General features: G+C 37.9%; 1 protein-coding gene and 1 long non-coding RNA gene across 2 annotated transcripts; one reads left to right on the top strand and one right to left on the bottom strand.

Moving 5' to 3' along the window:
* Window positions 1-134: 134 nt before the first annotated feature.
* Window positions 135-26185, bottom strand: kndc1 (kinase non-catalytic C-lobe domain containing 1). Its single transcript, XM_077613606.1, has 28 exons — window positions 25859-26185; window positions 24057-24255; window positions 23398-23456; window positions 22918-23064; window positions 22710-22827; window positions 22508-22632; window positions 21265-21900; window positions 20820-20934; window positions 20300-20371; window positions 19955-20016; window positions 19693-19851; window positions 19329-19406; window positions 19162-19246; window positions 18930-19055; window positions 7555-7967; window positions 6438-6531; window positions 6239-6336; window positions 5985-6154; window positions 5716-5826; window positions 5476-5623; window positions 5085-5234; window positions 4695-4889; window positions 4483-4565; window positions 4055-4214; window positions 3791-3913; window positions 3366-3425; window positions 3033-3190; window positions 135-2311 (listed from the first exon to the last, which is right to left on the bottom strand). The coding sequence occupies exons 1-28, from the start codon at window positions 25922-25924 to the stop codon at window positions 2083-2085; spliced, it is 4239 nt and encodes a 1412-aa protein (XP_077469732.1). The 5' UTR covers window positions 25925-26185; the 3' UTR covers window positions 135-2082.
* LOC144084856 (uncharacterized) lies at window positions 10877-12950 on the top strand. Its single transcript, XR_013303933.1, has 3 exons — window positions 10877-10926; window positions 11794-11861; window positions 12885-12950. It is a non-coding gene; the product is annotated as an uncharacterized LOC144084856 (long non-coding RNA).
* Window positions 26186-27971: the final 1786 nt, after the last annotated feature.

Raw genomic sequence — 27971 nt, 5'->3', positions numbered from 1 at the left:
GGATCATACATTTGGCTGGTGCGGACTGAAACTGTGGGTTCCTGCAGGAACAGCTGGGAGGATTTAGTAATAACTCAAAAATAGAATTTTGTACATCATGATTGAAAAAAAAACACGCTAACTGCACACACGAATGCATTCTCAGCATTTATTGGAAAAATCACATTCGCAAATTCAACATGATGACTAAAATCGTTGAAACTTTTCAGGGTGATTAAATAATCATCACCGAGGGCTGTTTCATATTTGCTAAGAATCAGTTAAAATACTACACTACCAAATTTTCTAACCCAATAGATGGCGATAGAAACGTGCTCAAAAGTTTATAATCCTAGAATCCCCACCGAACAGTCATATTTTATCCGTGAACATTATGATTCTATTGCAAATAACAATCGCAGACAAGCATTTTTTTTCAAATGAGAGGTTTAATCAGTAGGTCCATCAATGCCTGTTTTAGTGGCTCAAAAATATACACAATGTGCTTCTGCTCAATTTACGCTCCCATTACAAGGTTTAACATTGTTCATCATGTTATCATGTTTAGACTTTGGCACGGACCAGTGGGACCTAATAGATAAAAACATATACTTACAGGTCTAACCAATGAGTTCTATCAAATATAGGCATCATAACAAAGCATTTTTGTTAGTAGTTAAGTGATAGGTGAGTAATGATGCATCTTCTAAATATCTGCTCCAACCGGTTCATTGCATCAGCTTCATCCAAGTTTAGCAGCACATTGGCCGTTTTGCATGGCGTTCCTGTATTGACATGTCTGCGATACCCTGTTGCGCATCGGCGCCAGCGATCCAACAGCCCACTTTCGGCCGAGTCTATTCAAATGTGGCGCATCAAAGGAATTACAGTAGCAACACAATTACTCTTCAATGTCGAGCCATTCAAATGGAAATATAGCGAAACGAGACGAGGCGCAAGAAAGCACGGATTGGACGCAATAACAGGAATGGGGCAATCCCGATCGCGATACATCAATTGAATATCAATGTGTTGCATAGATCCCGAATAATTAATCCGATGGGTTACTCCCAACAATATAGGACTAGTTTTGATACCGTGCATGAGAGGTCGCTTCTTGTTCCAGTCATAAGAACAATGCCACGATTTAAGTGACCGTTATTTTTATGACAATGCAGATAAGAAAGAGGCCGACTCTGGTCTCGTCCCTTATCAATCCAGTGTCTCCGAGGAGCCAGAGTCCCCTCGAGCAATTTGAGGCTATTTATCTGGAAAGCTTTGAAGATGCTCCTTGATTTTGTTAGATAGGAAAATAAAGAGCGCCCGTGATGTCGCCTTCACGCTGTGCCTATTTCCTAAAAGCTGACTGACAGACAGGCTCCCACCTCTGTCTGCTAGGCTGATAACCCACCGAGAAAGTTACCCTTTTGTATTTTAATGTACCCCATCTATTGCATGCAATATTGGCTCCATTACAATGTAAACGTTGACTTTCCCCCCAATAACAAACTCGTGGTAACATAATAAATGTTCATTTCATTTACTTTATGTGCATGGTGTTATGCAGTTTTAGAGTCAATTTGTATTTGGATCTAATTCTTTTTTTCTCTGCTGCTTGTAGCCACACCAACATTGAATGTTGATTTACCTGGATAGATGAATGAATGAATAAATACATTTGAATCCATGACCATCTGCCACTTTACAGCATCTCCTCAAACAGGGCACTTTCCTCCCATTTTAAAAATATCACATTAGATTTTATTACTTGGACAACACAAAAATTATGGCACTTTGCTACAATGCACCACCCAGGCTTGAACCTTTAATCTCACAACTGTCAGGCAATGTGCTGACCAGTCGTGCACCGGGCCACCTACTTTTTAAATATGCATGAATCCTATCTTTAAACATCTTGAAAACAAAAACGTTTACATTTCGAATGTAGAACAAATTGTGACTGTCCACACAATGAAATGTTTTTATTCTGCATCTAAGGATAATGTGGCTGAAACAGTTTGTTGCCATGGTAAGAAGCAACAAATTGCAGTGGTTCAGTTATGGGTCGCTGAATGACACCTTGAGGCGGGAACAGGTTAGGACTCACTGGAAGGAGGCTTTAACCTTTCTCAGAGTGTCCTGAACCCTCCTTGTTTCACGCTCCATTGACTGCTGGGATTCCGCATCACTGGCTGCATCATGCAAGTGAATGTCAGAATTGCCTAGCTGGCTGATGCGATGGCGAAGGTAGACCTGCAATTTCCAGTCTGGGATGTAGTTGAAAATGACCTCCTGGAAGGCGTGGACCTGACTCACCACTTTAGCTATGCTCCTTTTACACCCCACGTAACAATGAGAAATGGGATGGGAAAATAAAAAGGAAAAGATGAAAAACATTAATAGTAGTTTATGAGATTTTCTAAAGTAGCTTCACTATTTCTTCTGTGACCTAATTTGAAGACAACATGGAGGAGGCTGGTTTCAGTCCAACCAGCTGTAGCGCTGCTTGTCTCTGCTAGCCCTTTTGCCCTGAGCATCTGTGTATAGCCATCGGCTGTGAAGCATCTGGACCGCAACCTCTTTTCCAATCAAACCCTCCTCTCACGGGTGCCATCTGCTACAGCAGTGGCCACCTCTTAATTCAACAGCTGCCTCATTCCTATCCAACTGCCCCTCGCTGTGACTCAGCATCTGGCCAGTTCGGCTGGCGAGAAGGAGAGGGAAAAAAACAAAAAAAAAACCAAGTGGGCCAACTCAGTCATCGATCCATAGTTGAATAGGGGAGGAATATTTTGGATATATTGCCCTAGAAGAATGTGTACTACATGTGATACTATTTTAACCTTTGCAGAAATAGGATATGATCAAACAAAAATGCATTTTTATAACAAATTGATCCCATGTGACCTGCGCTGCTGTCAAACATGGCGTCCATCCATTCAACATTGACACATGCTATAGTCTTCTGACATATAACCTAGAGAGCTAAAGGTCAAATGCAAACTACACCTGAAACTGGTGGCTGCTCAACCAGGCATGACATGTCATCATACCTAAGCTTGGTCCACTTGACAGCTCCGCTCGTGATGGTGAAGGCTCCAATTTCCCGCTGTTGCACATGCATGGCTAGGATTTGTGCTGAAGGCAGGGTGGGCCTTCTCCTCTTGTGTTCTTCCGTGATAAGACAACAGTCATCACTTTTCAGGAACACCTGAGGAAAGAAGTTAATCCCAAACATAGTATGTGTTTGGCCCTGAAATAAAGTGGGAACCTTTCCAGCAAAACAGCGAGGGACAGAACCAGATAATACAATTGAGACACATTTCCCAGTTTCACAAAGTGTGGCCAGAATAGCCGTCAGCACAACGGAGTGTACAGGCAGTCACCTGCACAGCTCGTAGCTCCTCCAGTACTTCAAGCATCTTACAAGGCAGATGTTTCCATGCCTGTAGTAGGCAAAAATAAATACATTTTGGGTGGCCATCACCAGGGTATTCATTTTCATTTAAATATCATCTTTTACTCATACACAATTTGTGCATTTAGAATTGCAATTACTTATTAAAAATATAAAAATAAATATAAAATATATATTTTAGTTATTTAATAAATGATATAATTATAATTGATATCTCTGGTCTCTAAAATATGCATACACAACATTTTGGGTCACTGAGGTCACACTTGAAAAACTAACAAATGTTAATAATGTGGACATCAGAGTTTAAGATATTTAAAGTTTATGTTCCTATTTTTTTTTAATTATGAGAAATAAAAACACATGGTATAATTTATAGCGAGGCACCCTTACTGGTAATTTCCTGACAATCATATTCTCTAGTCCTCCTAAGACTTGCATGGCTGTAGCAAAATCTCTGGATTCATAGCAATGCTTCCCAATGCATATAAATTTGATCAACAGGGAAACTTGGTCCTGAATGAAAGGAAATGGGAAGAAACAGATTACACAGGTCACAGTTCTTGTCACATAGACATATGCACTTCAATGCACACGCACTATTTCAGCCTAAAGGCAAAATGTCTATTGGATGACCAAGTGTAGACTGCAACTCACCTTGACTGATTCACAAACCAATATTTCACCAGAGATCCATTTTATAACGCTGTCAGAGTAACCAATTAGCTGCTGCAGGTATGACCGTGATGGTGTCCCATCATGTGGCAGACTGCTGCTCTCTACTGATTGAATTTGCTGAGACCCAGTGCTTGAACTGCTGTTGGACAGGGACGTAAAGGAAAAAAAATGATGCAAACCCAAATGTTGATGGAAGGTTAAAAACAAAACAAAACAAACTACACCTATGAAAATAATTTAGATTTTCAATTCATGGACAGCAATATAATTGAATTGAATTGAATGTTTTTATTGTCATTATACAAGTATAATGAGATTTAAATATAACATAATTATAATAATAAAATAATAAAAAATAAAATAAAATATAAAAAAATATAATACTGTACCGAAGCATGAAGGCTTACTTGTTTTTCCTTGAGGGCTTGTCTGTGATGCCTTGAATTCTGGAATTGAGGAAATGGACCGGGTGGCATCGGTGGAAAATGTCCTGCATTTCAAGATTGACGTAAATGATACAATCACGGTGAAGCGTTTCCCCCTAGTGCTCAAGTAGAACAACTGCGCCACCCAAAAGAAACACAAATAAAAAAACAAACAGACAAAAAAAGGTTTTTACCTGCTGCAGAAGTGTAAGTTGCTGGGCTACATTCAGAGCACTGCAATTTTTCTGGCTGAAGGACTTGTGAACATCACTGCTGTAAGGATCGGCTCCTGGGGAGACGTAGCAAGGCAGGGGCAGAGCTGCAAAGATGGAGAAATTCTTCTCTTTTGGCGGAGATGCTGAAGGCTGTACGGCTGTTGAGATTTTCCACTAAGAAGATGACAGTTAGAGAAAAAGAGGCTTTCCTAAGAACTTTGAAATGACAAACATTTGTCGGTGATGCCGGCCAGAACAAAAAAGAATCATTGTTCAAGACCGCTAGCGTGATAAAACAAAATTTTCTCTCAAAAGAAAAAATGAATTTGGGGATAGGGATGAAAAGAGGACATTGATTCTAATGAGTACCTTCCTCATGTGATCCTCAGTAGCCCATTGAATATCAGGATATTCTGCTTCACATTGGATTTGACTCCCATTTCTTAAGCTAAAAATTGGACTTGGTGGACTTAAAAGAGCAGTGAGAAGGACTTGCCCTCGACTGTCCACAGGAATGACCTGGGAGGGGGAAAAAAAAGAAAAAAAAGGCAAAATGAATTATTTTGCACTATTTCAAAACTCATTTTATGTCTGTTGGATTGATTTCCAGGCAAATTACAATGTAATGTGTATGCAAAAAATATATTTTCAATGGCATTAAATTAGAGTGGATATAAAAACATGGACACTAGAACATAGAAAATGATATTTTATGAAAATATTGTAGTTTGCTATGAATGTATGTTTGATGTGCACTTACATCATTACGAAGGAAGTTCTCTAAAACATCTGCAACATTAGACTTTGGTGCGAAATCAACAATTTTACAATCCATAATCCACATGTACAGCAAGTCCAAACTGCGATGAAAGATGTTAGCACTATTTTCAGATTTATCTGGACCCTCTCTGTAATAAAATAAGAAAAATAGTATATATGTATAAATGAATATAATTTGCCGATGAAGCTCAATTATCTTGGTTGTGAATTCTTATGATACCTCATGGCCCTGGAGAATGTCTCCATAATAAACTGCAATAACTGCTCAGGAGTGCAGAAAAAGCGATACGTATACAGGAACTGCTGAATGTACCCTTCTGATGCAGCATTTCTGTGTAAATAGAAAATGTTGCATGACCCAAAAAGGCTAACGAAAGTCATCGTTTCCTTATTGCTTAACTTAGTATTTAGTGCACTACGTATTTAGTTATTTGGTCAAATGTGTGAGGAAATGGAAGCACAGTGAAAAGTATCAATATAGAAAATTACTTTGCATAAAGGTAAGCCAGAAGACCTAGAGGAGTGCCAGCATGCAGATTTTGTTTTCCTTTGTGAGTTGTAAAGCTTAAGATGCACATTTCTTCAGCGCTTTGGACAAAAGGACACAAAGAGCCAGGCAGTATTGATGTGTCCAAGCCCCACTGATCCACGCTCTGTGTCTGTAATGAAACATGAAATCATTTGTATGGACACAAAAAATTAAAGTTGCAGTACGGCGTACCACTAATGTACTTGAAAATCACCTCGAGGTACTTCTTGACATGATTCAAAAAGATCACTTTGGATCTCAGTTCTTCAAGCTCAGCCCTGAGTTTGGATATCATTCCTTTGTTGTCAAAACCTTTAGAAAAAAATGTCATTTTGTACTCATTTAGATATTGTAATTAAAAATTGCATGTAATCATAATTTTAGCATCATAGTGCATATAATAAACAACAAACCTTGATTCTTTCTCTCTTGCTGAATTAGTTTCTGGTAGAAATTTCTCATTTTCTTAAGATTCCTTGTTTCAATGATCAGCTGCTGCTGCAATTCCTGTTCAAAAGAAACCACACTCAGTGAATCTTTGATTCATTTTTAATTTATGAACAAACCTTTGGCCTCTTTTTCCCCACAGCCATTCTCGTATTTAATTCTATCTTTTTTTACAGCAAGCAACAAATTTCAACAGATCCTTTGAAGTCAACAGTGAAAAGAATGCAGCTGACTGACTTAAGATGAGTTATTGGTGTCTATTTTAAGCTTTCATAAGTGGGTCACCAACGTGTGTAAATACAAAGACAATTCGTTAATATTCGTGTAGAAATGATAATCAAATCTTTTGCCAAGGGCCAAATTCAACTATTAAATGTTCCGATCCAGGTTGCAGAAAACAATATGCAGATTATTTCACAAGTCCCCAACAAGATCTGACCCTATTTAGCCCAAAGCCTGACCGTGTGTGATTGGATTCAGTATTAGGTTTAATGCATTCATCATGCACAAATGATTACTTTTATTCTTCAGTTTTTTCCCCCCAAAAGGCACTCTTTTAATCAACATTCATTCGCCCCTGCCTGTAAAAATAGATTAGACATTTAGCACTGTCAATGGCACTGAAAGTTGAGCATTCACGATTAATCCTCCCAGTATAAATGAACTGAGTGTCTTTACTATCAATAGCATGTAATGTGTGAAATACTATGAAAAACAAATCTGCTTCGGAGTGTTACTTGTTGCCGTTATCAATGTTTTTTTTCTTTCATAAATGTAGCTTTTATTGTCATTATATTAATCTAAACATTGATTTATAACTTTATAACAAATACATAAACATACAATAAAGATAAGTAATTAAAATAAATGCAATAATAACTGCAAATGGTATTTGACTTTTTTTCTTGATCATAAATGGTTCATCGCCCTATGAAGGGTTAAAAGTCCTAAGTGTCCAAAAACTCTTTTTTTAATTAACCAAAAATAGTTACTTTCAAAGGTCAACTTTTGAATAGCTGTCCACTGTAGTGACTACTGTCCCTGAAAGGGTTAAAGTTAAATCTGACTGCTATCTTCACCCACCTGTATTTTAACATTTAAGCATGGCAATCCTGAATACTGGCCAAGACTCAAGGCATACTGGAAGACCTCTTGGCTAAAAGAATCCTCTCCAAAAAAAGCCAAGTCCCAGGCGGGCCTGAAGTACAAGTCTGGTCCATCGGCTGTGGATCCCGATGAGATAATTTGCTCCGAAACTAGAGAATCTCGCTCCTCCATAACTTCTAGGCAGTCAGGACTCATCTGTTCAAAACAAATATCAGGCAATTGTTCCATTGCTTTTGAATGGCATTCCACTTTAGGGAGGCTTTCATCGTTGGCCCCAGCCAAGTGGTCTCCTTCCTGAGTGAGCCCTGCATCTGAAGCATCCATGTCTATGTCACCCCGGAGAAGGAGTGTGCAAAGATCGGCAAGAGAGGAGAAACAAAGACAGCTGACTGAATCACATGGGCAGTGAAAAAAAAGGTTATAGAAAAGCAAAACAGTGAGCAGTCAGTCTACTTTGTACTAGAGTGGGGGTTATTAGTATTTGTACTGCACAATAAATGTAGTGTGAAACTCATGCCCCTAAAGATAATTGTGCTGAATTCACCATACATGTTTCTCCTTTTTAAGTCTGTTTCTAACCAATACTATTGACCCACTGATATTATAAATGAGTGCCACAGATTGAAATGTCAGTTTGGAAGCATCCTTGATAATTGAATTTTAGGTTTTTTGCAAGCATGTCTAAACTTAAAAGTCCTGAATTTCAAGAAAATCCATCCAGAACACAGCTTCAATTCATGTGACTTTCGTCAGCAACAGAAGAGTGACAATTTTTGTAAACCACACGTACCACAGGCAGCTTTGGAGCCAATAACTTTCTTTCATGAATTGTGAATGGAAAAAAATGAAGGTAAAATATTTTTGAAGTCTTACATTTTTGGGGGGGGATTCCTGATGCAATCAATACAGCTACGGCACGGAAAAAAACCTGAATTTCCGGCTATGTTGACCCACCTAACCTCCATATCTCCCTCCCTTAATAAATATTGACTTTATATGAAAGTAGGAAAACAAATGAAAATCATCTGCAAGAACAGACTTCACTTTTAGAGCATCTCTTTTGATCCAAATGCATATATATAAATGCAAAAAGACATGAAAACAATTATTCCCTTTCATTCACGTTTCCTTTCAGCCACCCAAGTCCTCCCCGCTGAAAGGATTTGCTGCACATCATTAATAGTGGAGAGTAGGTTCAACATATCTTCTCAATGTGTTTAGACACTGCTAAGCATTCAGTGAAACAAAACACGTTACCATGGGTAACGCTATTCATGAATAGTGCTTCCATTATGCACCCTTCACACTCAATTAAATGACATACATGCAAAATAATAAGTGTACACGTGAAGAGGCTATTTTCAATTAGGACAGAACATTAATGCAACTGCCCAATATGCTCAAAATTTCACTCTATTGTGGGTAATCCAATCATCTTTCATTTTCTGAACCTCTTATCCTCACAAGGGTCACGGGGGGTGCTGAAGCCTATCCCAGTTGATATTGGGCCAGAGTCGGGGGACACCCTGAGTCGGGGGCCAGCCAATTGCAGGGCACATGGAGACGGACAACATACAGACGCTCCCCTACTTACGAACGCAATTGGTTCCGAGCGATTGTTCATAAGTTGAATTTGTTTGTAAGTTGATTCAGTGCTATATTTTGTATTATAATTTATGTTTAAGGCCGATATAAGTATATTGAAGGTTTATATAAGTGCATTTGTATGTTTAAGGCTTGTATAAGTAACACGCATTGGTTTGTACTGAAAAAAATAATAATAATAAAATGGAGAGAATATGTACAGTACTGTAGAGAGAGAGATTTATGTATTAGAAACTGGCCAAAAGAAGCGACCTAATGACGATTGCACAGTTTTCTTTTTTTCATCATAAATGATGCGGTAGCACTGTATGGCATCATTCAATTGATTTGCAAACTTTGTGCAACGTTCAATATTTGGGTCCTGCTGCTCGATCTTTCTGTTTATAAATGGTACTGACGGTCGAACGATTCAATGCCCGTGAAACGCTCACCACTCTCACGCGCATCAAGCTTCGTTATTATTGCCACTCGTTTCAAATGAAATGGCTTGCCTCTTCCTTGCAACTCCCTCAATAGAAGCCTTTAGCTTTTTACCAAGCATATTCAATATTGGATGCATGAGATATTTAATGATACAAATGAAAAAGGTTCTTTGCACACTGGAGATACATTCACGCACTTCCGCACTGCAACGAAGAAGAAGGTAGATGCTGGGTGAGCTACAAACGGTCAGAACTTCTGGTGGGCTCAAGTAATGAAAAGGATAGATATAACTTCCAATCACATCACATCATTTCAGAAGTCACTGTGGTCCAGTGGCAAAGACAATGGGTCAGAACTTCAGGTGGACTCAAGTTCAAATCAGGAATTAGTTCAATTCCACTCTTTGCAATTCTCAAATTGTTTATTTAGGTAATGAAAAGGATAGATATAACTTCCAATCACATTATTTCAGAAGTCACCGTGGTCCAGTGGCAAAGACTTTGGGTCAGAACTTCAGGTGGGCTCAAGTTCAAATCAGGAATGAGTTCAATTCCACTCTTTGATATTCTCAAATTGTTTATTTAGGTAATGAAAAGGATAGATATAACTTCCAATCACATTATTTCAGAAGTCACTGTGGTCCAGTGGCAAAGACAATGGGTCAGAACTTCAGGTGGGCTCAAGTTCAAATCAGGAATGAGTTCAATTCCACTCTTTGCAATTCTCAAATTGTTTATTGAGGTAATGAAAAGGATAGATATAACTTCCAATCACATCATTTCAGAAGTTACTGTGGTCCAGTGGCAAAGACAATGGGTCAGAACTTCAGGTGGACTCAAGTTCAAATCAGGAATGAGTTCAATGCCACTCTTTGCAATTCTCAAATTGTTTATTGAGGTAATGAAAAGGATAGATATAACTTCCAATCACATCATTTCAGAAGTCACTGTGGTCCAGTGGCAAAGACAATGGGTCAGAACTTCAGGTGGGCTCAAGTTCAAATCAGGAAAGAGTTCAATTCCACTCTTTGCAATTCTCAAATTGTTTATTGAGGTAATGAAAAGGATAGATATAACTTCCAATCATATCACTTCAGAAGTCACTGTGGTCCAGTGGTAAAGACAATGGGTCAGAACTTCAGGTGGACTCAAGTTCAAATCAGGATTGAGTTCAATTCCACTATTTGCAATTCTCAAATTGTTTATTGAGGTAATGAAAAGGATAGATATAACTTCCAATCATATCATTTCAGAAGTCACTGTGGTCCAGTGGTAAAGACAATGGGTCAGAACTTCAGGTGGACTCAAGTTCAAATCAGGAGTGAGTTCAATTCAACTATTTGCAATTCTCAAATTGTTTATTGAGGTAATGAAAAGGATAGATATAACTTCCAATCATATCATTTCAGAAGTCACTGTGGTCCAGTGGCAAAGACAATGGGTCAGAACTTCAGGTAGACTCAAGTTTAAATCAGGAGTGAGTTTAATTCCACTATTTGCAATTCTCAAATTGTTTATTGAGGTAATGAAAAGGATAGATATAACTTCCAATCATGTCATTTCAGAAGTCACTGTGGTCCAGTGGCAAAGACAATGGGTCAGAACTTCAGGTGGGCTCAAGTTCAAATCAGGAGTGAGTTCAATTCCACTATTTGCAATTCTCAAATTGTTTATTGAGGTAATGAAAAGGATAGATATAACTTCCAATCATATCATTTCAGAAGTCACTGTGGTCCAGTGGCAAAGACAAGGGTCAGAACTTCAGGTGGACTCAAGTTCAAATCAGGAGTGAGTTCACTTCCACTATTTGCAATTCTCAAATTGTTTATTGAGGTAATGAAAAGGATAGATATAACTTCCAATCATATCACTTCAGAAGTCACTGTGGTCCAGTGGCAAAGACAATGGGTCAGAACTTCAGGTGGACTCAAGTTCAAATCAGGAATGAGTTCAATTCCACTCTTTGCAAATCTCAGATTGTTTATTGAGGTAATGAAAAGGATAGATATAACTTCCAATCACTTCATTTCAGAAGACACTGTTGTCCAGTGGTAAAGACAATGGGTCAGAACTTCAGGTGGACTCAAGTTCAAATCTGGAGTGAGTTCAAGTCCACTCTTTGCAAATCTCAAATTGTTTATTGAGGTAATGAAAAGGATAGATATAACTTCCAATCACTTCATTTCAGAAGTCACTGTGGTCCAGTGGTAAAGACAATGGGTCAGAACTTCAGGTGGACTCAAGTTCAAATCAGGAGTGAGTTCAATTCAACTATTTGCAATTCTCAAATTGTTTATTGAGGTAATGAAAAGGATAGATATAACTTCCAATCATATCATTTCAGAAGTCACTGTGGTCCAGTGGCAAAGACAATGGGTCAGAACTTCAGGTGGACTCAAGTTTAAATCAGGAGTGAGTTCAATTCCACTATTTGCAATTCTCAAATTGTTTATTGAGGTAATGAAAAGGATAGATATAACTTCCAATCACATCATTTCAGAAGTCACTGTGGTCCAGTGGCAAAGACAATGGGTCAGACCTTCAGGTGGACTCAAGTTCAAATCAGGATTGAGTTCAATTCCACTATTTGCAATTCTCAAATTGTTTATTGAGGTAATGAAAAGGATAGATATAACTTCCAATCACATCATTTCAGAAGTCACTGTGGTCCAGTGGCAAAGACAATGGGTCAGAACTTCAGGTGGACTCAAGTTCAAATCAGGAGTGAGTTCAATTCCACTATTTGCAATTCTCAAATTGTTTATTGAGGTAATGAAAAGGATAGATATAACTTCCAATCATATCATTTCAGAAGTCACTGTGGTCCAGTGGCAAAGACAAGGGTCAGAACTTCAGGTGGACTCAAGTTCAAATCAGGAGTGAGTTCAATTCCACTATTTGCAATTCTCAAATTGTTTATTGAGGTAATGAAAAGGATAGATATAACTTCCAATCATATCACTTCAGAAGTCACTGTGGTCCAGTGGCAAAGACAATGGGTCAGAACTTCAGGTGGACTCAAGTTCAAATCAGGAATGAGTTCAATTCCACTCTTTGCAAATCTCAAATTGTTTATTGAGGTAATGAAAAGGATAGATATAACTTCCAATCACTTCATTTCAGAAGACACTGTGGTCCAGTGGTAAAGACAATGGGTCAGAACTTCAGGTGGACTCAAGTTCAAATCTGGAGTGAGTTCAAGTCCACTCTTTGCAAATCTCAAATTGTTTATTGAGGTAATGAAAAGGATAGATATAACTTCCAATCACTTCATTTCAGAAGTCACTGTGGTCCAGTGGTAAAGACAATGGGTCAGAACTTCAGGTGGACTCAAGTTCAAATCAGGAGTGAGTTCAATTCAACTATTTGCAATTCTCAAATTGTTTATTGAGGTAATGAAAAGGATAGATATAACTTCCAATCATATCATTTCAGAAGTCACTGTGGTCCAGTGGCAAAGACAATGGGTCAGAACTTCAGGTGGACTCAAGTTCAAATCAGGATTGAGTTCAATTCCACTATTTGCAATTCTCAAATTGTTTATTGAGGTAATGAAAAGGATAGATATAACTTCCAATCATATCATTTCAGAAGTCACTGTGGTCCAGTGGCAAAGACAATGGGTCAGAACTTCAGGTGGACTCAAGTTCAAATCAGGAGTGAGTTCAATTCCACTATTTGCAATTCTCAAATTGTTTATTGAGGTAATGAAAAGGATAGATATAACTTCCAATCATATCACTTCAGAAGTCACTGTGGTCCAGTGGCAAAGACAATGGCTCAGAACTTCAGGTGGACTCAAGTTCAAATCAGGAGTGAGTTCAATTCCACTATTTGCAATTCTCAAATTGTTTATTGAGGTAATGAAAAGGATAGATATAACTTCCAATCATATCACTTCAGAAGTCACTGTGGTCCAGTGGCAAAGACAATGGCTCAGAACTTCAGCTGTACTCAAGTTCAAATCAGGAATGAGTTCAATTCCACTCTTTGCAAATCTCAAATTGTTTATTGAGGTAATGAAAAGGATAGATATAACTTCCAATCACTTCATTTCAGAAGACACTGTGGTCCAGTGGTAAAGACAATGGGTCAGAACTTCAGGTGGACTCAAGTTTAAATCAGGAGTGAGTTCAATTCCACTATTTGCAATTCTCAAATTGTTTATTGAGGTAATGAAAAGGATAGATATAACTTCCAATCATATCATTTCAGAAGTCACTGTGGTCCAGTGGCAAAGACAATGGGTCAGAACTTCAGGTGGACTCAAGTTCAAATCAGGATTGAGTTCAATTCCACTATTTGCAATTCTCAAATTGTTTATTGAGGTAATGAAAAGGATAGATATAACTTCCAATCACATCATTTCAGAAGTCACTGTGGTCCAGTGGCAAAGACAATGGGTCAGAACTTCAGGTGGACTCAAGTTCAAATCAGGAGTGAGTTCAATTCCACTATTTGCAATTCTCAAATTGTTTATTGAGGTAATGAAAAGGATAGATATAACTTCCAATCATATCATTTCAGAAGTCACTGTGGTCCAGTGGCAAAGACAAGGGTCAGAACTTCAGGTGGACTCAAGTTCAAATCAGGAGTGAGTTCAATTCCACTATTTGCAATTCTCAAATTGTTTATTGAGGTAATGAAAAGGATAGATATAACTTCCAATCATATCACTTCAGAAGTCACTGTGGTCCAGTGGCAAAGACAATGGGTCAGAACTTCAGGTGGACTCAAGTTCAAATCAGGAATGAGTTCAATTCCACTCTTTGCAAATCTCAAATTGTTTATTGAGGTAATGAAAAGGATAGATATAACTTACAATCACTTCATTTCAGAAGACACTGTGGTCCAGTGGTAAAGACAATGGGTCAGAACTTCAGGTGGACTCAAGTTCAAATCAGGATTGAGTTCAAGTCCACTCTTTGCAAATCTCAAATTGTTTATTGAGGTAATGAAAAGGATAGATATAACTTCCAATCATATCATTTCAGAAGTCACTGTGGTCCAGTGGCAAAGACAATGGGTCAGAACTTCAGGTGGACTCAAGTTCAAATCAGGAGTGAGTTCAATTCCACTATTTGCAATTCTCAAATTGTTTATTGAGGTAATGAAAAGGATAGATATAACTTCCAATCATATCACTTCAGAAGTCACTGTGGTCCAGTGGCAAAGACAATGGCTCAGAACTTCAGGTGGACTCAAGTTCAAATCAGGAGTGAGTTCAATTCCACTATTTGCAATTCTCAAATTGTTTATTGAGGTAATGAAAAGGATAGATATAACTTCCAATCATATCACTTCAGAAGTCACTGTGGTCCAGTGGCAAAGACAATGGCTCAGAACTTCAGCTGTACTCAAGTTCAAATCAGGAATGAGTTCAATTCCACTCTTTGCAAATCTCAAATTGTTTATTGAGGTAATGAAAAGGATAGATATAACTTCCAATCACTTCATTTCAGAAGACACTGTGGTCCAGTGGTAAAGACAATGGGTCAGAACTTCAGGTGGACTCAAGTTCAAATCTGGAGTGAGTTCAAGTCCACTCTTTGCAAATCTCAAATTGTTTATTGAGGTAATGAAAAGGATAGATATAACTTCCAATCACTTCATTTCAGATGTCACTGTGGTCCAGTGGTAAAGACAATGGGTCAGAACTTCAGGTGGACTCAAGTTCAAATCAGGAGTGAGTTCAATTCAACTATTTGCAATTCTCAAATTGTTTATTGAGGTAATGAAAAGGATAGATATAACTTCCAATCATATCATTTCAGAAGTCACTGTGGTCCAGTGGCAAAGACAATGGGTCAGAACTTCAGGTGGACTCAAGTTTAAATCAGGAGTGAGTTCAACTCCACTATTTGCAATTCTCAAATTGTTTATTGAGGTAATGAAAAGGATAGATATAACTTCCAATCATATCAATTCAGAAGTCACTGTGGTCCAGTGGCAAAGACAAGGGTCAGAACTTCAGGTGGACTCAAGTTCAAATCAGGAGTGAGTTCAATTCCACTATTTGCAATTCTCAAATTGTTTATTGAGGTAATGAAAAGGATAGATATAACTTCCAATCATATCATTTCAGAAGTCACTGTGGTCCAGTGGCAAAGACAATGGGTCACAACTTCAGGTGGACTCAAGTTCAAATCAGGAATGAGTTCAATTCCACTCTTAGCAATTCTCAAATTGTTTATTTAGGTAATGAAAAGGATAAATATAACTTCCAATCATGTATAGGCGGGCCGCCTCGTGGTGTAGTGGGTAAGTCACCTGCCTGCGACGTGGGTGTCGAGGGTTCACGTCCCGGTGTCGCCAGTCAACGACTGTATGGTGTCGGCAGTCGGCCGAAGGCCGACTGTCGAACACCACCAGGAACCCCCCCCTCCCAACTGTCTTCCGGTCAGCCGAAGGCTGACCGGAAATATTGTTTTTCTGAAAAAAATGACTAAGTCTTTATTTGAATTAAAAAAGGATTACCCATTTACTGAACTACTAGTGTAGTGATTAGTCAAACGAGAGCGGGATTCGAACCCCATATCCCACATGGCAGTCAAATCCACTAACTCGAGGTCTGTCTGACCCATTGTCTTTGCCACTGGACCACAGTGACTTCTGAAATGAGATGATTGGAAGTTATATTTATCATTTTCATCACCTCAATAAACAATTTGAGATTTGCAAAGACTGGACTTGAACTCACTCCAGATTTGAACTTGTGTCCAACTTCAATATCAACCCATTGTTCTTGCCACTGGACCACAGTGTCTTCTGAAATGATGTGATTGGAAGTTATATTTATCCTTTTAATTACCTCAATAAACAATTTGAGAATTGCAAAGAGTGGAATCAAACTCACTTCTGATTTGAACTTGAGTCCACCTGAAGTTCTGACCCATTGTCTTTGCCACTGCACCACTGTAAAGTTGGAAGTTGTATTTATCATTTTCATTACCTCAATAAACAATTTGAGAATTGCAACGAGTGGAATTGAACTCACTCCTGATTCCCACCTCATGTTCTGACCCAATGATTTTGCCAGTGGACCACAGCAACAACTAGAAGGTGAAGAATCAGAAGTCAGATTTATTCTGCGACTCTCTTAGCCTTACTTGCTGTCATTTTTTAAAGAAAAAAAGCCTGACTATACTATGTCGTTTTTTAAGAAAATAAGCCTTACTATACAATATCGTTTTTTAAGAAAAAAAGGCTTCCTCTACTATGTCGTTTTTCAAGAAAAAAAGCCATGCTATACTATGTCGTTTTTTAGGAAAAAAAGCCGTACTATACTATGTCGTTTTTTAAAGGAAAAAAGCCATACTATACTATGTCGTTTTTTAGGGGGGAAAGCCATACTATACTATGTCGTTTTTAGGGGAAAAAGCCTTCCTCGACTATGTCGTTTTTCAAGAAAAAAAGCCATGCTATACTATGTCGTTTTTAGGGGGGGGGGAAAGCCATACTATACTATGTCGTTTTTTAAGAAAAAAAGCCTTACTATACTATGTCGTTTTTTAAGAAAAAAAGCCATACTATACTATGTCGTTTTTTAAAGGAAAAAAGCCATACTATACTATGTCATTTTTTAAAGGAAAAAAGCCATACTATACTATGTCGTTTTTTAGGGGGAAAAGCCATACTATACTATGTCGGTTTTCAGGGAAAAAGCCTTCCTCTACTCTGTCGTTTTTCAAGAAAAAAAGCCATGCTATACTATGTCGTTTTTTTAGGGGAAAAAAGCCATACTATACTATGTCGTTTTTTTAGGAAAAAAAGCCTTACAATACTATGTCATTTTTTAAGAAAAAAAGCCTTACTATACTATGTCGTCTTTTAAGAAAAACGCTTTACTGTACATGGTCGTTTTTTTTAAATAAAAAAGCCTTACTATACATGGTCATTTTTTAATAAAAACCCTTAATATACATGGTCATTTTTAAAGACAAAAGCCTTACTATATATACATAGTATTTATTTTTTAAACAAATAAAAGCTTCACTTTACATAGACCACTTTAAGTCGTTTTTAAAGACAAAAAAGCCTTTATGTCGTTTTTAAAGACAAAAAAGCCTTACTATACTGTGTCGTTTTTAAAGAAAATAAGCCTTACTATACTATGTCGTCTTTAAAGAAAAAAGCCTATACTATGTTGTTTTTTAAGAAAAAAGCCTTACTATACTATGTCGTTTTTTACGAAAAAAAGCCTTACAATACTATGTCTTTTTTTAAGAAAAGAAGCCTTACTATACAATATCGTTTTTTAAGAAAAAAAGGCTTCCTCTACTATGTCGTTTTTTAGGAAAAAAAGCCTTACTATACTATGTCGTTTTTTAAAGGAAAAAAGCCATACTATACTATGTCGTTTTTTAGGGGGAAAAGCCATACTATACTATGTCGTTTTTCAGGGAAAAAGCCTTCCTCTACTATGTCGTTTTTCAAGAAAAAAAGCCATGCTATACTATGTCGTTTTTTTAGGGGAAAAAAGCCATACTATACTATGTCGTTTTTTTAGGAAAAAAAGCCTTACTATACTATGTCGTTTTTTAAGAAAAAAAGCCTTTCTATACATGGTCTTTTGGTACTGACGGTCGAACGATTCAATGCCCGTGAAACGCTTACCACTCTCACGCGCATCAAGCTTCGTTATTATTGCCACTCGTTTCAGAAGAAATGGCTTGCCTCTTCCTTGCAACTCCCTCAATAGAAGCCTTTAGCTTTTTACCAACCATATTCAATATTGGATGCATGAGATATTTAATGATACAAATGAAAAAGGTTCTTTGCACACTGGAGATACATTCAGGCACTTCCGCATTGCAACGAAGAAGAAGGTAGATGCTGGGTGAGCTGAGCTCTCACAGCGCCAGGCGTCGGTATTAGCGGCGGAAAGAAGTACTACTCCAAAAAAGGCGTGAAATACAAAATTGGACTTGCGAACATTTTTGGACTTAAACGCAATTTGCAGACATGTTCGTATGTACCGTTGTTCGTAAGTTGAATGTTCGTAAGTAGGGGAGCGTCTGTACTCATACTTAAATTACTAGTGTTCAACCAGCCTACCCAGCATGTTTTTGGGATGTGGGAGAAAATACACAGAGAAAACCCACGCAAGCCCGGGGCAAACATGCAAACTCCACACACTGTGAGGCCGACGCCCTAACTACACAACCGGTGGGCTGCCCATATTCAAATTATCTATTGAAAAATTAGTCAATGGGATATAGAAAATAGCAAATGGCAGATAGAAAATAGCAAAATGTAATTGTTTAGAATCAACATATGTAAAATTGACAGACTAAGAGGTGAGGTGAATGAAAAATACCTTTTAAAAATTCAGCTCACTCGATAATGGCATTTCCATTCTATCATCTCTTTTCACTTTCGGTTTGTATGATTCGGGGGAAGTGCCTGGTTGTGGAACTGATGTTCTATGTGTAGTGGAGTCCACTGGTCCTTGAATATGTGAAAAGGGAATAGTTAATCAGTTTTCTATATTTACTATGTTCCAATTAAAAGTAAAAAAAAAAAAAGCAACAATAACAAAGAACACTTTGCCTACCGGGTCTCATATGAGGTGTATCTATGCTCAATCTTTTTTCTGTGTCATGTGCACTCAAATCTTTAACCATGGATCTTGATACTGGCTGGAAAACAGTAGCATTGGCTATAAACAACATCATCCAGCCAAACAAAATGTTGCTAACAAACTTGACAAACTGAATTTACCACATTAACTCTGCTGATTAGTTGGTTCCAAACATTCGTAGCATCGGTCCCTTGACATGTTAAGTAATCACAACAACTCTGAAATGTATGCATAATGCTAATGTGGTTATTGAGAACTTCAGGAGAGGAAAACAAATGGCCATTCTAGGAGTCATTGCATGGCACAGTAGAAATGAAAGAATCAGACAATTAACAATCTATTACTATATAGGTAGTTAAAAATATGTCGTGGTAATGGCAAAATCGTTTGAATCCAGTTGTTGTCCAAACGTTAAGTTCTGAGTGCAGTGATCTTAATTTAAGAGGGATGACGAACCTTGCTGATTTAGAAAAAAAAGGTTGTAATCATTTTGCTTGTTTGAACCTGTTTAGCCATGGCAATGGAAGGTCTCTCCATGGGTGCGTTCTTTGCCATCTCAAGCAGAAGTCGTTTCAGTTTATGAGGCATTACAAGCTTCTGATTGGGCAACAAAGTGAATTTAGCGGTTGTCCACAGGATAGCAGCCACCCCATAAACACAGGCCTAGACAGTAACAGACCAATGTAATCAGAAAAAAAACACTGGGCATTGAAGGGCATTTTTTAAAAAAAACTTGTTAATAAACGGATGCATATCATCACCATACCTTCTCAGTTACAATTCCATGCTCTTGATATTCAGGAGAAAGATAAAATATATCCTGAGATTCTGTATGGGACACATTTATACAATGCTTTAAAACAACAAGAACAAAATATTATGCAAATATATACAAAAAAATGACTAAAACAGTGCACCAGTGTTATTTTAGTGGCTCTTTTGTGCACTTTAAAGTCCTACTTAAAGCAAGAGGCATGGGGCCAGAGGACTCACAGTGCATCAAAGATGAATAGTGAAGTCACCCTTGGTGGTACGTTGCCAACTGTCTTTCTTTTTATATTTCACTTTCTTTTTTTACTTTAGCAGTTAGAAAAATAAAAAGTGATCTTACCAATGTTTTTAGGAGTCAAGAAAAGCATTTCTCCTTGACACCCAATGTATACAGTGTCCAGGGATAAGCATGCTATTGAAAATAAGATAGAACATACAACAATGATAAGTTATTTAAAAATCAATTTAAATGAAAATAAGCGGAAAACATTTGCATTCTCCTTATAAGAGCAATTAAAAAAAAAAGGTGTACATTCAGAAATGAACCTTTTGTAGGATAGTGGTGACTACATGTAGATGTATTCTCATCTCATGAGTGTCCAATCAGCCTAACAATGCATGTTTTTGGAATGTGGGAGGAAACTGGAGTACCCGGGGGAAACCCACACCGGCCCGGGGAGAACATGCAAACTCCACACAGGTGGACGTGACCTGGATTTGAACCCAGGACCCCAAAGCTGTGAGGCCGACGCGCTAACCACTCGCTCCACCGGGCCGCCCACGAAATATATAGAAGAAGAAATAAAATCATTGAAGAAAAAGCAACCACAATTTGTCAATGAAAGGGTGAAGAAGTGTACCTGGAAAGTCAATATAAGTCTGTAGGGATGCCAGGCAGGTATAACAGAGAGCCCATAGCTCATTCACTGTCAGCCCTAGTCCACAATGCGCAAGTAATTCCCTTAGTGGGATCCACTGAAGGAAAGAGAAAGGGGGGGAAAAAGAATTGCTGACTTCATTATGTATATCCTTTTGATAACATACTGGAATTTCCTTAGCCTACTCAATGCGAAATTGCATTATCCTTTGCAAACTCAATGAAAATATAACAAGTATATACACTACCAGTACTACTCTGCACTGCAGAAGAATTGTGATGACATTTTAATGAGCCATTATCAAAAGCTGTCAGATGTTGAGTAGTATAACAATATAATTAAATGGTGAAAGGAAAGTCCAAAGTGAGTATCATCTAACATAAACATTTTATATACAAATCCAGGGAGAAATCAGAGTTCAACGAACCTCATGCTGGGATTCTTCATTGAGGAAAAGCATGCTTTTGGTCATGAAGTTCTTTGGCATGTAGAGTTTGTGGTGCTTTGATTTTTGCGCCCCGAGGGTGTCGTATTCCACATCCACGTAGTTGTGGGAAGCAAATTTGCAGCAGGAGGCTACATTCTGAGTCGTTTCCTTTAATGTGTGATCAAGACGTTCTTGGAAATGGCTTCTTTCATGCCATGATGGCTTGCTGGCCTCTTCATTTATTCTTCTTGATATTGAATATTCAGAAACGGAGCTCACGCAATCATCTTCACTACTACATGGATAGGACTCACAGGACCATCCTCGGTTGACTCTTTTGGATCGGCTACTCTGCGCGGAATTGGAACACGAATGCTGGTCTGCTTCAATCTCAGTGAGATCTGATATAGGTATGGTAATATTTCCATGAGGGGGGGTGGGACAAGGTGGATTATTGGAGTCAGGGACGGAGCAGGAGCGGTTGAGTGCCCACTTTGCCGTGTTGAGTTTTTGCTGAGCTCTCATTCTCAATTGAGACTTGTTGTGAGAACAGCAGTCCAGCTCGTGTGCTAAACCTGGGTGGCATCTGTCGGAAATTTCCTCATTCCAGAGCGAGGAATCCCAGCCAACGCACACCTGTAATATTCCATCTGCTATGATACGTTCAACTGAAAATTGTTGACCGCATTCTAAAAGGCATTTTTCCAATGGGAAACTTTGAAAAAAATGAATCACTCAAAACCAAAATACAAAGACTGACTTAAATGCTGTATATAGCCTTGGATTGTTAATTACTGTCAATTAAAACAGTTGTCCCGATTCTAGGAACCAATATGGCACTTAAATGGCTTGATTGGTAGCGGGGAGTACCAAGAAATAACGTGCTGCTGCTGCACAATATGCACTTTGCAGATCTAGTTTTAAACCGCTGAGTGACCAACCCAGGATGGTCACCAGCTATGCACACTGCCTTAAACAAAGGCGCACTTGTCACTGTTCCCAAGGTGATGACAAATGTGTTACATCCTCCTACTGCTGTAAATTTTAATGAGTTTATCATCAGTAGACGGCCAAACCATTGGAGGTGGGACCAAGCCATGTTAGCCATTACTTTACATTCAGGTGAGCATGCATTTATCATTAAAAGATAATTATTAGAAAGCAAAGGTATCGGTAGACAGCTGGGTTTTGGAATAATATCCAGAGACGAAAAAAAATGTTGGTACAACACAAAATTGCCAACCTGCTGCCTGCGTACACCGTTTTCCTTCGTAGATTTTTTCAGAGATTGGTCATTGCTAATATCATATGAAATCTGTCTTTTGGATTTAGGATGTTGCCACATTTCCTCACAGCTCTCTTGTTTATCTGGGAAGGAAGGGGTCAAGTATGAAATCACAACAGAGATCAAATATTGACATAGCGAGGAGATTTGATGGAATGACCTTGGAAATTTGATATCGATTCAATGGAGAGCACACGCCGTCCAACAGAGGATAATTTACGGCACACAGCTGCAGATGAAGTGTGGCGCAGATGTGCTTGAGCCTGATATAGGATGTCCTAAAAGATGTAATGTTGAAAAACATTTAGTTTTATAAATGTGCAATTATTTATGGTATACTACGAGAATGGGAATCTGTTACTTATTACCTTTATGCGTGGTCTATCCTCTGGTTTCTTTTCCTGCATTTTCTCCAATAGCTTGTGAATGACCTCTCCCAGCTCAACCTGCAATTCTGGTTCGATCACAAAATTCAGTGCCGCAGACAGAGTTGAACCCAGAGAGAAAACATGGCCCTGGATTCCAACAAAAAGAAGGACTTACATGTATTATGGGTGTCATTTTCTGTTATAAATGCGATTTTCTGCACTGCACAACCTGTTTGCTAATATTTTTTAATAAAATGGTTCAAAGTACATGATATGAATGCATTTATATTCTTATGATGAAACCCAAATTAAGTGTAAACGATGTCAACACGCTCAATAATTAGTTGGCCAGGGCTAACTGCCATTGAGCCACTCACTGTAAGTGTCATGTTAAAGGTTGTGAGTCCATAAAACGTGATTCAGATATTAAATGGGAATTTAACTGTCTCTGAGTCTGCTATGAAAAAAAATATTTCATACCTCAAATGTACTGCCTGTGCTGTCAAACTCAGGAGGCACAAATAATCCTTCAGGATCATCTGAAAGCCAGAAACAGATACTCTACTTTGTAATTGCTATAAGATCATTTACAAAGACTGAAGGGGGGTTAATTTGAGCATCATCAGATATACTGAAAAATAAAAAAATAGTGCTCCAAACCATGGCAGGTGTCAAACGAATGAAGGGATTTAACATGAATGCAACTGCAAAATGCAATTATAGCTTTAAAGTGAGCGTGTTGTTGCAAATGACACAGTAGTTGCGATCAATACGATTTTGTATTGCTGACATTTGGTTTTACAAGATCAATAAAAGCGTGGGATTAGTGTGCATGCACAAATCACTGAAGGGATGAGATTGGTAGCATACTGTGCAGAATGAAGATTAGGGAAATACATTGCAATTAAAAGGCATACCCCATGAACAATCAGAAAAGAATAGTTACGCATCAAGGAGGAAAAAAGGCCTGGGGCCTTTCAAAAAAACATTTAGCTGTAAATATTTCAAAAAAGAAATGAATGTAATCATACGTTTACAATCTTAAATAGTTTGATTATCTTAAACTCGAAAGTACAGGAGTTGAAAGGGGCTTATTTTTTTGGAACTTTTTCATAAAAAATCCCTTGCTGTTGACTCACCGCTAACCTGCTCCATAAAGCAAACATTTCCATGAGCGTTGAAGGCCAGCGTGTCCGGAGTGATGCACAAGGTGTGGAAGAGGTGGGAGGGTCGAATGCTCTGCAGAGCTAGAACACACTCTGCACACACTGCACACACATCTTCTTCAGACAGACACCTGTCTTGCAGAGTCAGGATGTCTGCCAGAGACACATTCTCCTAGACACAAACGTTCACAGAGTTACGTATGTCCCCATAAGGAAATATTAGCCTTAAAAAAAAAGAATAGTCCCATATTATGTTTAGAATTGGTGATTTTAAATGACTTTTCTTCTGTATTTTAGTAGCAGTTCTTCGTAGATAGATGATTGTCACCAGTACAAATAATTGTGTGAGTAAAGGGTCCACTGCTCAATCTGACGATTCTTGAACGCACCATTATGAGTATTGCTGTCCTACAAAATGCAGTAAATTAAAATTGTACTCAATAGTAAAGCCATTTGGCACGATGTTCATGACATCCTCCACACGGACGCCACACCACGAAGTGAGTTCTACACACCCACACAGTAAAGTGAGTCATTAAGAGGAAATGGCCCCAGTTTCCAATGGTATTGCATCCAAGACAGCATCAGCCAGACTAATGTCCCCTTCTGTTCTGTTGTCCCAATATTATAGATGCTCTTTTGTACTTATAAAGGGTTTGTGTGTGGTGAGGGGCAAGAACAGATCATCCACATTATTACATCCCACATGATCTCAATATTAGTGCAATTTAATCATTATTTTCCCCCCATAATGTTGTTGTATGCAAATAGAAATGCATATTTCAATGCAAGTTCAGCCATCACCGAATGTGAATTCAAAGCAGAACTGTTTGTTTTGATGTAAGAATACTGTATTCCTGTGAGTTCTTACAGGATGATAAATGCTACTGTCCTTAAACCACCAGCTGCAACTCTATAAATAGTCATTTTCACTTGGGAGCAATGCTAAGAAAAGTAAAAAATCATACAGCATAAAGAATGTCCTACATATAGTGAGCTTTGTGACTAGTGGCGATCCTTCTTGGAGTAGTCATGGGTTTGCGTATGCGGTGAAACTGAGATGAGCAGTGAAAAAGGCTCCAGAACTCACAGATGGCGTGCAATTTTGTTATGAAAATGTGTTGGTGGGAGCTTTTGTGGACTTGACATGTAGGAGCTATCTTTGGCAACTCAGTAAGAAAGCATCAATCCCATCCATGAACATTTAGCTGTAAATATTTCACCCACATTCAGGTTTTTACTAGCAGTTCCATCAAATCACCGTGGAAATTATAGAGGCTTTAAATCAGCTAAGGCCAACATTCTTCTCATTAGAGTACGCATATGAATATGATGTGAGACTTACGATATTGTTTATTAGAAAATGCAGATTAACAACAAAAAACAAATCTTCATACCCGGGTGACAATATTGTTATCCCTGCTAAGAAATACAGTATTTGCTAGTTTCAGTACTGGCAAGATAAAATAATAATGATAATATTATTTAAAAATAAGTAAACTGGTTCTGTCAGATTTGGTACTTACCAGCTTGTGATTGTTTCTTGTACTTGGCTTGTATAATGACAAAAAAAGGAATTTAATTCAATTCAATATGCTTTACATAGTTAAACAGAATTATTATTTTTCTTTTTTTTAATAGTGATTTGTTGCAAATTAGGAACAACCGGTTTTAATGCAATTCTCCTTGATGGCTGGTCACTCAAATATAAATTTTATTTAGTATATGCAAATCTTAAAGAACAAATATTTTTTCTGGAAGAAAAAGAAAAATACCTCATCTTCGAGTAAAGGAGGTAGGTGGTCCATTTCATTGTATGCGTCTCTCCACCAAGTGTCCATTGCAGCAATTTAGTTCGGCCAAGCCTTTATGCCTTAGAAAAGAGCCGCAAACCTTCTCAGCTTGTGGCACCCTGTTCCGTTCGGCTTGGTTCCAGATGTTACTGCCAAAGACATCCGCTAAAACGCGTAAGAAAGCCGCATTACGCATGTATTACTGCAGTCGAGCAAACTTGCACTTGGGAGATTTGTTGCCCATGAAACAGGCTTGTTTGTTGTGTTAAGTAAGAATGGTTGTTCCCTTTGCAAAAGAGCAAGCACATATACAGCAGAAATCACTTTTTGCGCTTTTACCTATTTTAGCCACTAGAGGGCGAAAGTGTATAAAGAAATTCCAACATTTGCCATTTCAAAAGGTTAATGTGGAATTAGATCAATAAGTATTTCTTCATTACAGACGAAAATGAACAGTTTACTCACATATACTATGCACATTGCTATTTGAACTCATTGCCTACCGTGCACGAATCCTGATTTGTATCTGTATTGGGCTTAAATATTTTCATGACATTGATTTAGGACAGGAGTCAATATTTTGTAGCCTTAATTTTGTAGTTAAGTATGTGTTGCAATGGAAAGTAATATCATTTAAAATATAATAAAATATAATTTATAATTTAAAATACAGAATGCTATTGTATACACTACTATAGTATAATATAGTATACACAAATTAAGATACAATTATTTGATTGAACGATCCATTATTTAAACTAAATCAAATAGTAAGAAATAAAATAAAATATTTTAAAAATGCATATAAAAAAGACATGAGTAATAAAAACCAAATAATTCCAAATCAAATAAAATATAAAGATAAATATTCAAAATTAGTGTAACCCTTTTGTTATTTTGGTTTGGGAATTTGGTTTGTTTTGTTTTCATATAGAGCTCCTTTGACCTCACCCTTTGGTTGCCATTGATGGCTTTTGGCGTCCAATCCTGGTCAACTGGGAAGAAGAGTTGAGATTATTTGATAGTTTCGAGCCCTTTCCAGTTGACATAGATTGGACATCTATTACCGTCAATGCATTTGTTCACTGCCAATTTCCCTTTTTGGTAACTACCATAACATATACTCTGCGCAACCTTTGACCAGGAGCGTGGAAACATTTACAAACGTTCAATGTTCCACGTGGAGGCTCCAGAAGTGTTACCCTATATACATTACAATGACATATCCCCAGCTGTTTTGCTTTCACCACTGTAGGAGGAGGTGGCACACTTGGCTGTTGTGTTAACAGACGGTTATAGGCCCCTATAATCCACTGGCTTGTTGCAACAAAACCATCACATGATTTTTTTCTCTCCTTTGCAGTTGTAAGAGGTTGCGTCACCAATGGGGAAAGCTATAAATAACAAAGATGGGCTGTGGGGGAGGGAATCATGGTGGATAATCGTCAAACACTAACAACAGCACAGATTGGCAGCTATCATCTGTTTTTGAAGCCAGAATCGTCTTCCATTAAACAGAGGTTTAATATTCACTAAGTATTTGGTATGCATCACACCACAAATGATTTAATGCATGAAGAAATTTGACAGCACAGCAGGGGCCTTTGACTGAGAAGAAAACAAGTAGAGAGAATATTTACATCACACATTGAAACGTCAAGACTTGAGTTTTATGACAAAACAACTTACTGTGGATTAAGGATTAACAATTTCTTGAGTAAAACTGAAATATAATCGTTTTCTCTTACATAATGCAATGAGTAAAAATCTTCTCAACCTCTTGGAACAGAGGAGGGCCCGCAGATGGAGGAGCAGAATTCAAAGCAGGTTTCAATCATTGGCACGTACTGCACTTACAAAGAAGGAGAAGTGGAAGTAGGTGAGCGGACAAGTGGTGGTAAATCAGGCCATGATAAGGGCTCTATTTTCATATCCAATGCAGGTCTACACTTATGCATTGTTTTTCCCATAGAGAAGACATGTTAGACTGGGTGTTGGTAATAGTGTGATCAGTTGCATTTGAAAGAAAAATGCATGATTTGTTTTTTTTGGGACCCTGTTATGATGATGTATGACCAGTTAAACAATTTATAGT

Source organism: Stigmatopora argus, chromosome 11 (genome assembly GCF_051989625.1).
Source record: "Stigmatopora argus isolate UIUO_Sarg chromosome 11, RoL_Sarg_1.0, whole genome shotgun sequence".
Lineage (NCBI taxonomy): Eukaryota > Metazoa > Chordata > Actinopteri > Syngnathiformes > Syngnathidae > Stigmatopora > Stigmatopora argus.
This window is presented reverse-complemented; position numbering and strand designations above follow the sequence as displayed.